The 15449-nt window shown below is 38.9% G+C and overlaps 1 protein-coding gene across 3 annotated transcripts in view; it reads right to left on the bottom strand.

The window, feature by feature from the left end:
• lmo7a (LIM domain 7a) overlaps window positions 1-15449 on the bottom strand; it is a 225001-nt gene that overhangs the window by 31486 nt on the left and 178066 nt on the right. For all 3 annotated transcript variants that reach the window (XM_043691398.1, XM_043691399.1, XM_043691397.1), the window contains 6 exons: window positions 14725-14842; window positions 10722-10864; window positions 8740-9178; window positions 5922-6407; window positions 5326-5440; window positions 1364-1525 (listed from right to left, as the gene is read on the bottom strand). In XM_043691398.1, the coding sequence (XP_043547333.1) occupies window positions 1364-1525; window positions 5326-5440; window positions 5922-6407; window positions 8740-9178; window positions 10722-10864; window positions 14725-14842 (1463 nt within the window). The remainder of the gene's footprint in view (window positions 1-1363; window positions 1526-5325; window positions 5441-5921; window positions 6408-8739; window positions 9179-10721; window positions 10865-14724; window positions 14843-15449) is intronic.

Here is a 15449-nt window from a genome sequence, read left to right as displayed (position 1 = left end):
TTAAAAATAAGTTTTGTTTTAGCTTTTAAAAGCACTTTCAGCTTCTTTACCCCAAGAAGTGATTGGAATGTAGGTGTTGCTACCACAAGGAGTAGGTAAAACATTTGTGGGAGCTAGGTAAGTACATTAGAAATAAAAAAATAGATTTATGCACTGACGAGGTTCGATGAAGTAGGGAGGGAGCATTCATGAATCCCAGGATACATCAATTGAACTAAATCAACAGTTTCTGCATGGAAAACTCTGAAATATTTGTATTTGTGTTTAAATTAAGAGATTAATTTCCTCTGCCATTATATGGTAGCCTATGTGAGTGCACATGACTGCACATGGAAGGTGTCCTCTTAATCAAAGTGACAGGGCAACCAGGGAGAAAAAGGCTAATGATTTCACAACTGTATTAGAAATTTATACCTCTTCTTGTCGATGATTTCTTCATATAAAAAATGGAATTGTACTTGAATTGGTTCTCTGGTTGTAATATACCAAACCCAGATTTAGATATCCCAGTATATAGTGAAAATAAGTTTGAGTGAATTAATTTTCACAGTTCCATGTCCCCTCTTCCTCCTCCAAAAACAGGCATAAAAATGAAATGAATCAGGTATTCAGTTACTACAACGGGAATTTAAAGAGGATGGTAGTGGTCTCAGCTGGTTGGAAAATGAGTGGAGGCCCAGTGTCATTTTTTCCCAGGAGGCACTACTTTATTACAGTGTGGTCTGGCATGTACCTGGGCAGCAATGAGCTACTGTTCAATTAAGCTCCAAGTCACGTTTTGCTCACCTTCTCCAAGACCTTCTAGGCAATCTGAGGTTGCTATCTCTCCAGTACCAGCAATGCCATCAGGAATGATGCTCACCCTCAGTATAGCTAGCCCATCGAGGGTGGGCAATGGATCACAAGGTGTAAGTGAGAGCAGGGTGGGATCGATCTCATGGGGGTTTGGGGTGGTGCAACATGATAACCATCTGCAGGCCATCCTCACCCATCACCATCTCTTGTCATCTATCATTTTTCAGATGTCAAATTCTTTGATCTGGCACAGAGTTCCTATGATGAGGGACTGCCCTCCACCTTGCTCTGGTAAACACAATGAGGTTAGTTGAGTAACTTACCTGGATGGTGAGGCACAGACTCATCCCTGGTTAGATAATAATGGTGGCAGGTGCTTAGCATTTAAGGGTCTCAGTTGGCTTGTGGGCAGGAAGGCCACCTGGACAAAAAAACTATCCTCACCACAGTTGATCAGAAAGGGGAGGTGGTTGTAATGGAATTGTTTCAGTGTTATTTATTTAGGTCATCATATCTGCAATGTTTGGATAAAATGGTGTAAATAGGACCCAGAGAATGATGGACTTACAACTTTTCTCATATCTTCTGATTTCCAGGTTCAGATTTCCACTCTTGTTTGCATCCTCCATGGCTTCCTGCCAAGTCTGGTGGCTCATACCAGCTACATCATTACCACTGATAGAAATGATTTCATCGCCCTCTTGCAGTTGGCAAAATTCTGCTGGTCCTCCTGACAATGTAAAGACAAATGGAAGCTGTCTTGACCAATGCAGTTTTTAAAAGAAAAACTAATGTATTCTTCTGTCACAATACTGGGAAAGACTCTCTCTTCTTGCTGGCTTATCAGAAAAAAAAAAGCACCAAAAATAAGAAACAATTGCACATGATTTCTGAATGAAAATCTAACTATTTGGAACAGGCTGTAAATCTACATAATTTCAATTTCCTTAACTGTCCCATTCAAATTTTGTCAATAATTCACAATTAATTCATTTCCCACAATTTGATTAGTTTAGCCACAACTTGATATGAACCTTTGACGATGGCGATCAATGATTAACCAACATAAATTAATCTACTTAGGATAAACAATAGCAGATGATTAGAAGATAGCCAAAAGTGACTGCATGAAAATGAAGGATAAGACTAAGACATAGGAGCAGAAATGCACCATTCAGCCCATTGATTCCACTCTGGTATTCAATGAGATTGTGGCTGATCAGATCTCCACATTGCTGCCTTTTCCCAATAATCCTCAATTCCTTTACTGATTAAAAATTAGTTTTAGCCTTTAATATACTTCCTGACCTAGCCTTCTGCAGTAAGGAATTCCACAGATTCACTAGCTGTTGAAAGAAGAAATTCCTCCTCATCTCTCAAATATATTGAGATTATGCCCTCTGATCATAGATTCTCCCAGAAGGGGAAAACAAATCTTTCCACATCTATCCTGTCAGGTCTCCTAAAAACATGTAGTTTTAATAAAGTTGCCTCTCATTGTTCTAAATTTAAAGAACAGGCACAAACTACGCAACATCTCATAAGACAGTCCCTTTGCAGAGTGAATGTTATCTGCACTGCCTCCAATGCCACTATCTTTGTTTAGAGGAGGGGCCCAAAATTGCTCATACTATTCCACCTCTGATCTGATGATTGTATTGTAGTTTTCGCAAAACCTCTCTACTTTTACATGCTACTTCCTTTGGTATAAAGGCCAATATTGCATTTGGCTTCCTTATGACCCACTGAACTTAAATGCTAGTTTTTTTTAAAATTCATGCACGTGGACTTCCAAATCCTCCTGCTCCATAGCTTTCTGCAGATTCTGTGTCATTCTCGTTATTTGCCTTTCCACCTATTTTTGTGTCACCTGTAAACTCGGCTACAGTAAATTCACTTTCCTCAAAGTCGATATATAATGTGAATTATAGCTGCAGCATTGATCCTTCTCGCACCCAACTATTAACAGGTCACCATCCTGAAAATGTCTGTTACACCTCAGTTACATTCTTCTATTTACTGGCCAATCTCCTCTAACCATGCTAATACACCATCCCCCACACCATGGATTCTTAACTTATTAAGTAGTTTAAGGAGTGGCATGTTATCAAATGCCTCTAAATTCAAATAAATCATATCCAATGCTTCTCCTTTATTTATCCTGCTTGTTATCTCAATAAGACCATAAGCCAAAGGAGCAGAAATTATGCCATTCAGCCCATTGAGTCTGCTCTGCCATTCACTCATGGCTGATAATTTTCTCAAACCCATTCTCCCACTTTCTCCCCATAACCCTTGATCCCCAAGAACCTATCTTTGTCTTAAATACACTCAATGACCTGGCTTCTACAGCCTTCTGTGGCAGTGAATTCCATAGGTTCACCACTCTCTGGTTAAAGACGCTTCTCCTTATCTCTGTTCTAAAAGGTCTTCACTTTACCCTAAGGCTATCCTCGGGTCCTAGTCTCTCCTACCAATGGAAACATCTTCCCAACATCTACTCTGCCCAGGCCATTCAGTATTCTGTATGTTTTAAATAGAAATCCGCCCCCACCCCTTCTGAGTTCCATTGAATATAATCCCAGAATCTTCACATGTTCCTCATGTTAAGCTCATTTCCTGATGACGGGCTTCTGCTTGAAACGTCGATTCTCCTGCTCCTCGGATGCTGGCTAACCAGCTGTGCTTTTCCAGCACCACACTCGTTGATGGCTGATCTCCAGCATTGCAGACCTCACTTCCTCCTAGGCCTATACGTTGCTCCTACCAGTGGCTTCTTTCCCTTTTTATTTCTTACCACTGCCCTTTTGGATTCAATGTCTTCTGTTCAAAGATAATTTTGTGCTCTCATAATTATTCCATCTCCTAGCAACAATGCTACTCAAGCACCATTTGCTTCCTGTCTCTCCTTTCAAACAATTATATTTAGTTCCTAGCTTTAATCTCCTTGTAACCATGTCCCTGTAAATGCCATAAGATCATAGCCATTAATCTGTACTTGTCATTTATCCATGTGATGCACTAACAAGAAAACCCACTCCCTCTGTTGTAATGTATACCTTAGCATTAAGATCATTCACCTTAAGAACTCAAATGTGTGTGTGTGTACAATGTTGCAACTTTGCCTAGGGTTTGTAAGTTACACACAAAGGCTGACTTGGTATAATGTTTGCTTCATAACTTGTAATGTGTTTTATTGTTTTAAATAAACTAACCCATGGAAGCTAATTAATTCTTGATAAGCAGTTAATTATTAGGCTTTGAACATGACACTGCAAACAAAGAAAAGCTGATGACTTCACAGAGCTGTTGCAAAGAGTGGATGTGCAAGCATGGATTAAAACAGGGGAGCGTGCTACACCACAACAGTATATCTCCTGGTAGTAGAAGATACAAACAGCAGTGCTGCTGTTGGAACACACGAACTCAGACCTCTGTATAGACGGCAGCTCTGAGAAGCTGGACCTCCTTATGGAGCGGTATGAATGTCCCAGACTTAATTTTGTCCGTTGCTGAACACTTTCTCAATGCAGTACTAGCCACTGCTCCCTGCAGTGCCAGGCTCCTGGTATTGCAGAGCCACCATCTACGATTGGCCAAAAAGCTCTACGAGGCAGGATTTTCTCCTGGAGGGAGTTGAAAGTCTCACGTCATACCAACTAAAGAGCAGTCAGCTGAATATTGAAGTAGGGCGTGAGAAGCCTGCTCTCAGTGTATAATCCAGCCCCAGAGGATAATCGATTTAGATTTTTATGAACTGACAGAATCCTGTGCACTTAAATACTGTTTGGCTGATCCAGATGGGAGGGTGCCAGAATGCATTGTACAAAATAACTAGGTTGGCCTATTTTAACCTCTCACTTTCTGTAGTTGGCAGCACTGAGCAGACATGAAAAGCAAAATTTGACTTCATTACTGTCGCTACCAAAACTAGCAGATCCTCAGCAATTAAATAGCCTCGTCTAGTTACATTTATAAAATGTAGACAGAATACATTAACATATGAAACATTTCCATTTTCCAATATTACCTCGTTACACCTTTGCCAATCAGCAGTCAAAAGAAGAACGCTTCCTCAGACTGTCTCGGAGAATTGAAACATTAGTGGATAAGGGTGTGACAATAAGCTTTGCACATTACACAGAAATTATAAAAGACTGCATACAGCTGTTGAAAAGCTACTGTTTCCAAAGAGGTTGCAAGTATACAAGCCACATAAAAGTTTAAATCAATAAGATAAAATATTTTATTTCATAAAAAATGCAACTGTGGAACAATTCGCTTTGCATGCCAAAATACACATGTAATTCACTTGATCAGTTTTCTCCAATATGTTTTGGTGAAGTAGAATCCTATAGGGGAGAATGACCTTCCGGCCAGCACACCATAAATCATTCATGGTTATCAGCTAAAACCAGCGTGACTGTTGCTACAGCCACAGAATGAGAGACATGAAATCCAGATACTACAGATTCAAGCTCCAAGACAATGCCAAAGTGTACATTACAATTTAAAAAAAAACCTAATTACCTCGTTCAACTGACTCGACAGTTATTCCCGTAGAGCTCGGAATGGTTGTAAATCCAAAGTCGCGACCACTGTTCGGCCTCTGATTAATAACTATTCGCGTGTTACTGTACTGTCCCTGAAAGGAAAGTAAAATTCATATAACCCACAATACCAGGACAGCCATCATTAATGCCCCCTGGAAAAGCAATCCAATAAATCAATCAATCTGATTGATCTTGCGTGTGCCACCAGCAAACAACCATTGGTATGACTGGAATGTCCAGGAACTCTCTCTAAATGAGCCAGGATGAACAGTTTGAAGGCTACAAAATAAGAACTATTCCCAAATGACAAAACCTAGTTTCTGGCTGCTATTTTCCCAGTTCCAGACACCAGTGGATGGGAAAGGCTCACTCAGGCAGTTATGAATAATTGTTTTTGTCGTGCATTTTAGTATTGTCTTTATACATTGATAGATCATTTTCGGGTTAATTAATCACAGATTAATTAGTCTAAAAGAGTTTTCTTTTAAAAAAACATGTACGAGCAGTCAAGGGAGACTATCATATTACCAGACAGATTTCAAAACCGCAGAGTAACCTACTTATCAGACTTACCTGTTGCGTGGCTGCTGTGGTAACCGGGGCTGTGGCCAAGCTGCTTGTTTTTGTAAAAGAATTCATTGTTACTGGGCCAGTAGTAGTGTCAGGCTTTGACTCTTGAGGAAAGTTACTCTTACTAAGAGATGCTGGCCTTTCTTCTTCCTCCTCCTCCTCTTCCTCCTCCTCCTCCTCTGCCTCGTCCTCATTACTACTCATTACAGGACTGGCCTGTGATTGGTCATCATCATCTTGTTTTGATAAACAGTTGCTCTTTGCATGAACATCATTTTCTGGTTTTGAAGAAAGATTGACCAGCACTGATCTCTTTTCCTCCATTTTCAAGGAACGGTTGACCCACGTTGTTCCCTCTTCTTGCTTTGGCAAGCCCCCACGACTGTTCTTGGATTCTTGCACTTCTGGCTTGGAAAAGAAACTTGGTGTGCCCTGGGACATTTTTGAACCATTCACATCTCCGTTGTATTTAAGCGACTCATCTTGCAACTGAAAAACAAGTTTAAAAAAGTTTTAGCCAATTCTCAAAAACATCTTTCGCTAACAGAGAACGGATTCAATGGAAGAGACTGCATAGAATACATCGCATGGACTAGTGACAGTAATAGATATGTTTGAATACTAGAATTCAGAAAGGGAGTTGAAAGACCAGTGAAGTCTATAATAATCAAGGAAGATAAATGGCATGAATCAGATAACAAAGAACAAGAGGTAAAGAGAGTATTCCCTTCCACTAACTATTACCTAGGTGCATGTCTGTGTCACTAATTGAGCTTCTTTTATTCAGCAAAGTGATCAATAGTCACACATCATCGAGATAGTGCTTTTTCAAAAGCTATTCAACTACAGGAAGCTTCATAAGCCCAATACGCCTGGCACCAAACATCAACAAAAACATCTTTTGTCAAGGTCACACAATGACCAATCTGATGTGCTAAATACAGAACCATTCCTAATTTTATTCCAAATAACACAACGTGACACAACGTTACAACTATGATAAAGGTCCAGGTCCAAAAACAGTGATTACATTTGACAGCAAGACAAACACTGAGGTTTAGTGAGACATCAAAACCTTATCTAAAGATGTGATTTGCACAGTTTTTTGAGATGTGAAGAATCATTACATTAAAACAGTGTACTTAGAAGAGCTATCCTTGCTACTCCTATACCTCCCAATTGTTTTCCTGCTATAAATATAGGGCAAATCACACCACTACAGCTTCAAGAAACAAATGCAACTGCCAAACTTCAGTGCCTTCAGCTTAAAGTAAGAAGCAGCCTTTACCACTAAGGAACCATTGCAATCTGTTCCCAGCTTTGTCAGGAGCTGCACCTGCTTAAACTTAAAACTAAAGCAAAACAACCATTCAACTCAATTCCAGCTGCATGAATGTGTATTGAGGCGCTACAGTTATTTGATAATGCAACAAGCAGAATTAAAAATCAAACAGATCAACCAATTCCTTCAGCATTTATTGCTGGGAATCAAAATAGGTCATTCTGGAAAACAATTAATTAACTTAGCCTGAAAAGGGAGGTGACATATTTTGGTTCACAATCACAACACTCATACAGTTCTTTATTTAGCAAATAGCTTGCATTTCAGCTGGCAACCCACAAAAGAAAATAGAAGGCCTCATCTTGTCCCCACCCTCAAAGTAAAATATTTGCATGTTCAAACTCAGTATGCTTGTTATGATCAGCAACATTATGGTCATGCAGGAGTTAAAATTGTGAACTGCCAGGATTTTTTTGCAATTAGTACTCGACTACCTTAAATTGATATGCTGCATTAAAATGAGATATTAATTGAAAGTAAGTAATAGCTGATTAAAAAGTGAGATAGAGCAAAACCACTATATAAAAAGAATGGCACACGAAAAAAAGAGATATTTTATTGTTGCTGAGAGGCATGAGCTTAACACTTCACTCAATTCTTTTTGAGAGAATTTAACAACACAGAAATGAGAGATTTGGTATTGATGTGTGACAGTGTAGCACTTCACACACAGTATAAAAATAGCAAGCTGACTACAGCCTTTGGCATCCACAGATGCTAAAGCCATCACACACAGTATTGTGCCAGAGAAGACTGGCAGCAGCAGGAAAGCCTGCAATTTATACCAATCTTTAAAAATGTTATTCAAAGTTTACGTGCCACACTCTTTGTTCCCAAAATTAAGCTAAGATTTGAAATCAAATTTTAAAAAAAAGCTATGAGTGCTGGACTTCTGAAGCAAAAGACAAAATGCTGGAGTTTATGAACGATCGGCACTCAAAATGTTAACTGGTCAGTTCCCATTACAAATGCTTCCTACTCTGAATTTTAATACCATTTTGTTCTTGGGCTACATGCTGAAATGTCACAATGGTGTTGGTTTACATTCGCTGTTGCAATTTAAAAAGACTTTGCACACAATGCCAAACACGAAAACTAAAACTGGGCAGTAGATTTATAATTCTGCACAAAGTGTTGCAAAAAGGGTTCAAACGTCTGCCACTCTTCTGCTTCAAGTCGAAAAATACACAAATTTCTGAATCGTCTCATCCAAAAAGTCAAACTAAAAGAGTGGATTACAGCTGGTCTCTCTTTTGCACCAGTGTTAAAATACATAAAATAGAATGGACAGACAGAAATCTGTGTGAATGCAATGTAACAGATCCAAAGAAAACTGCTTTATTATTGATAAATAACCAAGGCATTTGTAACTTGATCAGATGGGAAAAAGCTCCAGCCTGATTGTTTCTGGTTGAATTAAGACAATCCTGAAACTATTTACTTAAATAAACCCGTGAGATTCATCCACAATAAACTCACCTGATAAGATCGAGAGAGGGAGGAGACTCTTTTAGATTGTGTACCATAGGGTCTTGGCACGATGACAGGTGCAATCCTGGATACATCAGGTGCTTGGTAATTCCTGGGCAAAGAATTTGAAACCTTGGTTTGTTCAGTTTTGGGATCCATTGTATGGCGGGTATACAAAGCAGCAGAGTTTTGCTTTCCTGACAGACTGTTGACTGTGCTTTTCAATTCAGACGCTGTCGTGCTCTTTGAGACTTGAGGTGGTGGAGGTGCTGAGGAAACCACCTCATGCCTCTGGGAAGTGAAAGGGGTTTCACTCGCCACTGTGGAGCTTCTCTCGTAAAAACGTCTTGGGGGTTTGGTTTCTTCAGCAAACACTTCTTCGTCAGAGGAATTGAGCTTTCTGTAATCACTTTGGTCACCGGCGTATGATCCCTCCTGTCTGAGCTCCCTGTGAGGGAGAGGGGAATTAAAGAAAAGAGCAGAAACACCTAATTAGAATGAATGTGAAACTGAGATGATAAGTAGGTGTGGTTCACTGAAGCTATTTTGTTAGGCTGTAATTTGTACGCAGTAGTACAACTGAGAAAAGTTCTTTACAAACTGGAAAACTAGTCAGCTTCAAGATAATTAGTGTTGTATTTCAACCCCAACCCCCAACAGAAGGAACCTGACTACATTTGCTTGATATATTCAGAAACAACACTGAAGAACAATTTCTCCAACATATTGCATACTTTGAATTTAAAAGATAAGGGATTGCACATTTGATGTCACTCTCCGGAAATGCAGTCCATTCTGAAAAGAATGTGACTGCACATTTGCTTTACATCTGTTAAGCTTTGTTTGAATGAGTGATGCTCAAAAGTATTTTAAATACTGATAAAAACACTTCAAACTTCACTTGACAGTATGCTGTTCCCCCCCCCCTTAACATCTCTCATGCTGCTTAATGACGTGAACTAAATAATTGAATGCACATCAGTAGAATCAAAATTTCTAATGATCTACCAAGTTTCTTGATACAACAATGACTTCATCTGCTTCAATGGAAAATACAATTAAAATTGTCTTCAGATCCTGGCATCATAACCAATTAGAAAGCATCATTTTACCAGCAAGTAAGCAAGCAGAGTCTTCAGCTTTATACACACAACAATCAACAGCCATTGCTCTCAACTAAATTTTTATTTTGCAGTGACTATTTGATAGAGCAACAAATTGGCATGGAAATTCAGAGCAATCTTTTGGTTGCTACATGTTCACCCTGCTACCAAACATCCAATTATAGTGGAACGTCCACATATGTAAACTTAAAACTTCAAAATTGGAAAGTGAATTTTGTTTTGTTGGAAAGATTAATTTGATCATTAAATTACAAGATTATTTAAAATGTTATTCAGCATTTTCATGCTGATTACATATATTGTGTTTTTATTTTTGACATCCCATTCCATTAATGCAATGAATTGGACTTTGGCCAGTTGGTGCAGATTCAACAGGCCAAATGGCCTTTAAGCTGTCCACTTACTGCCACAAAATCTGGGTCAACAGCATTGATTCCAAAGGGATTCTTTTTATTATTACAGTATTTATGCTATTGGGAAAAATTAAGATCAATGATCTATCCTTCCGCTCCCCCACCTTACTGTATGAAACAACTGATGATAGTTACCATAGGAAATTACATCAACCACCCAAGGAAACACAAACATATAAACAGAAAGTGGGCTACACCACAGGTGCTTCATTCGGAGGCTCACTGAAGAGGTTACCTAGTATGGTGACGAAACATCTGAAAATGAACCTTCCAGCTCAGCGAGCAAATCTACACCCAGAACAATTGAAGATATCTGCAGTCAACAAATGTAAGGCAGCTTCATATATTCTTGAATATAAAAGGCAGTGGGCCAGCTGCAGAACCTGCTAGCAATATCCTGCACCATTATATAGGTTGACTGGAGCAACTAAGAACATTAGTGAACATGAGTTACCTTTCTTTCCTAATTTGTCTGAATGTCTTTGTGGGTTTAGCATTCTCTCCACTTGTTATTTTCTCAATTTCTTCTCTTTCGTCCTTCTTCCTCTGCAAGTCCGAAGTATAACTTTTGCGTCGGTTTTTCCATTTTGCCAAGTCCTGGACACACATTGTTGAGAAAAAATAAGTTACAGGCATTTCTAGCAACAGAGAGGGGGAGGGAGGGGGAAAGGGGAAAGGGGAAAGGGAGATTTACAGCCAACCTGAATGTAAATGCACATGTTTCTTTTCCTTTCAAAATCTCAAACACATTATTCATATTCTGTTATAAATCTGGGCCATGCTCTCCCTGAGCACACCTGAAGGATAGGCAGCTGGCATTGGATTTTCAGAACACAAACTAATTGATGCAAGTCGACCACAGATTCTTCATGAAGACAATCCAGCAATTTAAACATACGGCTAAGCACTTGGTATAGAGAGCACATCAAGACAAAATATTAAGAATAATCAAAACAAATATTCAGAATATAAGAAATAATAGGAACTTTAAGACTGATAGGTATACAGTCAGAGCTAGAAAGGCTGAAGTATAAAAATAATGCTTGAAATGAAAAATTAAATCAAGTATTTCAGAAACTAGACTTTGACTTTTCGCAATCGGTGTCTTGAAAGCTAACAGGATAGTATCAAGGTTCAGGTTCTTTAAAATAAAAGAATCTGATAATATTGAGTAAAAGAAAATTTGCATGGAGAGTTCAATAGGATGAGAACAGATCTGACTAGAGTAAAGTGGAATCAGATCGCGAAACAAAAATGATAAAAGTGCAATGGGCTGTCTTCAAGTTGTGGACGATTCAGTAACAGTTGAAGTACATTTCCAGAAGAGGATCAAGGACAACCAAAGCCAGAGCTCACTGGCTGATGGAAAAAAAGGTGGACAGCGAGACTAGGGTGAATTATGCAAATAAAATCTGGGCAGAAAATGGAAAGTTTGAAGAAAAACAAAAACAGGAAACCAGAGAGGAGCGCACACAGTGCATGGGAAAAGACAGACAGCTAACAGAAAAGGAAATCCAAAAGTCGTCCACAGGCATACCAATAGTAAAAAGGAAGCAAGAGAAAGTATGGAGTCAACAGAAATCTTAGAGGATCTACGCAGGGAGTTGGAGAGCATGGCTGAGGTACTAAATGAATCCTTGTTTCTGACTTTACCAAGGAAGAAGGTACTGCTGAAGTCATCATAAAAGAGTAAATAATTGAAACACTGGATGGCCTAACAATAGATTGAATAGGTATTAAAAAGGGTGTTTGTCATTAAAATTGTGAGAGGATACTCATGAGGAAGTGTCGAAATTATGGAATCATGGGCTATAATCATTTAATCTGTCTTAGATACAGAGGTTGTGCCAAAGGCCTGGTGAATTGCAAATTCCACATCCTTGGTCAAAAATGGGAGCAAAAATAAACCCAGTTACCACATGGCCATGAGTTAGTTTGATTTTGGTAGTGGACTAACGTTTAAAAACAATAATGTTAATTTTATCTAATAGTCACATAGACAAGTTTAGTTTCATTTGAAAAGGCCAGGGTAATTTGTAGAAAAGCAATTGTGTTTAAGTACTTGTTTGAGTTTTTTGTTAAAGAAACCAAGTTACAAACACATATAATAGGAGTAAAAGTAGACCATTTGGCCCATCAAGATTGTTCCATCTGTATGCCTTTAGAGTTCAACATTCCCATCTACCCTAATAAACCTTTGATTCCCTTGCCTAATCCATCTAATTCTGCCTAAAAAGATATTCAATGAACCACCTCCACCATTCTTTTGACAGTTCCAAGTCACATGAACCTCAAAAACAAACTCTCATGATCACTTTCCTTACTTCTGGACTCACACACAAGAGGAGACATCCTTTTCACATACACTTTGTAAAAACTGTTGAAGATCTTATACACTTCAATCAAGCCACCCTCACTCTTCTAAACTCCAATGAAAATAAGCAGAGTCTGTCAAACCTATCACCATCAGACAACTCACTCAGTTCAGCTTGATGAGTATAGTATGGTTAATGTTCAAGACTAAGGGAAGGTTTGGTAGCAGGCTATCCTCAGAGATTGGTATACGATCACTCTTTCATATGATACATAAATGATTTAGACAGATGTATAAGATTCAAAATTTATAGATGATATAGGACTTGGGAGCACTCGGAACTTACAGGAGAGTTATTACAGACTTCACGAGGAGTGAGAGGTGGACAGTAGTGGGTGAAATGTAATGCACAGAAATGTGAAGAGATATATTTTGGAAGAACCAATAAGGACAGGTAATACAAAATAAAGAGCACAATTTTAAAGAGGTTACGAGGAGAGAAAAAAAAAGGAGGGGGGGGGCAGTTGAAAAATTGTTTAAAAAGACACGAGATTCTATGCAGACAAAATAACAAGGCAAGGAAATTATGACTGACCTTTACAGAACATTGGTTCAGCCTCTGCTAGAGCACTGTTAACCATTCTGAGCCTCAAATGTTTGGTATGATCTGAAAGCACTGGAAAGAGTGCTGGGAAAAAAAAAATCAAAAGACTATTTCCAGGAGGAGACTTAGTGCTGTTGTTCAAAGTTGATGGACACAGATGGTCAAAAGAAACTGGCATAAGGGTGCAGACCCAAATACACTAATTTCAGGTGATTCTCAAAAGAATCAATAGTGATGAGAAAAACCTTTTAGTTTTCACACAGTATGTTAAGACCTAAAATGCACTACGTATGGTGGAAAATCAATGGTGGCCTTGCAGAAGGAAGTGGAGACGTATCTGAAAAGAGAAAGAGGGAAATAAAAGATGGGGTATGGGGAAAAGATGGCAGTGAGATATGGGTAGGGTTACTCTTTCAGACAGCCAGCAGACAGATGGTGTAATGAATGAACTCTTCCTGTAACACCACTGAAGCACAAGGTCAACGCTTGATCAAAATTATTTTTCTGGTGAAGAACGTAAAAATATTCCCATGTTTTCCCATCACCCTTATGGAACCTATCAATTACAACTCAAAGGGGAGATTATCAGTTCACAAGACTTTGTCTACACTGCATTTTTATCACCTTCTGGGCAATGCATTTTTTCTCAAACAAGTCTTGCCCTGTGGCAATTTTCCTGGTTTCCCACTGATACAAATATGACTCAGATTCGCAAATTTAGCCCAGAACATGCCTCAGCATTTCATGATGATGTGCAAGCCACGACCTGCTTCACACATGTCACATCAGAAGTTTTTCCCTCCCTTATGCAATTTTTCCTTCACATAAATGCACACAATTCTCCTTACAGTTTTGCTTCAACTATCTCATTCTTACTGGCTGGAGTACGCTCTCTAAAAACACCCCATCTCCAAATCCCTGCTCTCCACAATCTCAAACAAACCTACTCTCATCAAGTTTATCCTAACCTCCTCCAGCATTGTTCCACATCCATTTTTCTCACACATTCCTTGTCAAGATTTGGAGATGCTGGTGTTGGACTGGGGTGTACGCAGTTAAAAATCACAACACGAAGTTATAGTCCAACAGTGTTAGCACTTCCAAATAAACCGGTTGGACTATAACCTGGTGTTGTGTGATTTTTAATTTTGTATCCCTTGTCAAAGTACCGTGGGATCTTTTCAGACTTTAAAAATGCCACCAGTTGTAATTACAATTTGTGGTTATTAAGGATCTAACTTAAAATTGCAAATGGCACTTTTAAAAAGCCACCAGCTAAAAAGTGATTGGCAAAGGAGTTTTTTTTTTCAGAGTCAGGCTATATTTGTGACTGACATATTGTTTAGGTTAAAACCAACAAGGTAAAAACAATGACTGCAGATGCTGGAAACCAGATTCTGGATTAGTGGTGCTGGAAGAGCACAGCAGTTCAGGCAGCACCCAAGGAGCAGCGAAATCGACATTTCGGGCAAAAGCCCTTCATGGTTTAGGTTGACTGTTGAAAATGAAAGTGAAGAAACAAGACTGTTTTCAACTCACACTCTGCCACTGCTGGTCTTGGTCATTTAGAGTAGCCTTTATTCTCTGTAACTCTTCATATCGCAGTGATTTAGGAATTCCAGTGGAATCTTCAGACACGTCATTGAGTGATTTACTCCTAAATTAGAAAAAGGTACATTCAATAGCCACTGGGGGGGAATATCAATGTAGGGTCATTTGTAGGCAGGAGCATTAATCACTGACTTGGAGAAAAATAGTTCCATTATGTATAATTGGGCATTTTTACTCAAGCACAGAACTGTTTGTTTACATAATTAGATTACACCGTCTCGCAATATAATTACATGAAGAATGAACTAGCACATTGTTTTTTCTGGAAAGTGTAATATTGCACACAATTAGCCAAGTAATCCACTGTAGGCCTCCATTAATATGCTCCCAATAGTATGGCTGCACTTAATATTTGGTGCCAACCTTTCTGGGTCCTTTGAGTTAATTTACATTGCCACTAAAACTATGGCAATTAATTGATTGCTTGCATTAATATTTCAAAAGCTTTGCGTAGCTTTGCTTATTGTTCTTTTGTCAAATTTCATGAATTACATCTAATTGGGTAACCATCAGATGGGTGAAGTGAAACTGCAAGGTTTATGTTTTTGCGAGTCAGCTGAAAGCCCAAAGCAACTTCAAATGAAATTTGTCAATGTACCCACAGCACGATATTGTACACGCGCGGCTGAGAGAAGGGGTTCGCAACCAAGTGG

The sequence above is a fragment of the Chiloscyllium plagiosum genome, chromosome 6 (genome assembly GCF_004010195.1).
Source record: "Chiloscyllium plagiosum isolate BGI_BamShark_2017 chromosome 6, ASM401019v2, whole genome shotgun sequence".
Lineage (NCBI taxonomy): Eukaryota > Metazoa > Chordata > Chondrichthyes > Orectolobiformes > Hemiscylliidae > Chiloscyllium > Chiloscyllium plagiosum.
This window is presented reverse-complemented; position numbering and strand designations above follow the sequence as displayed.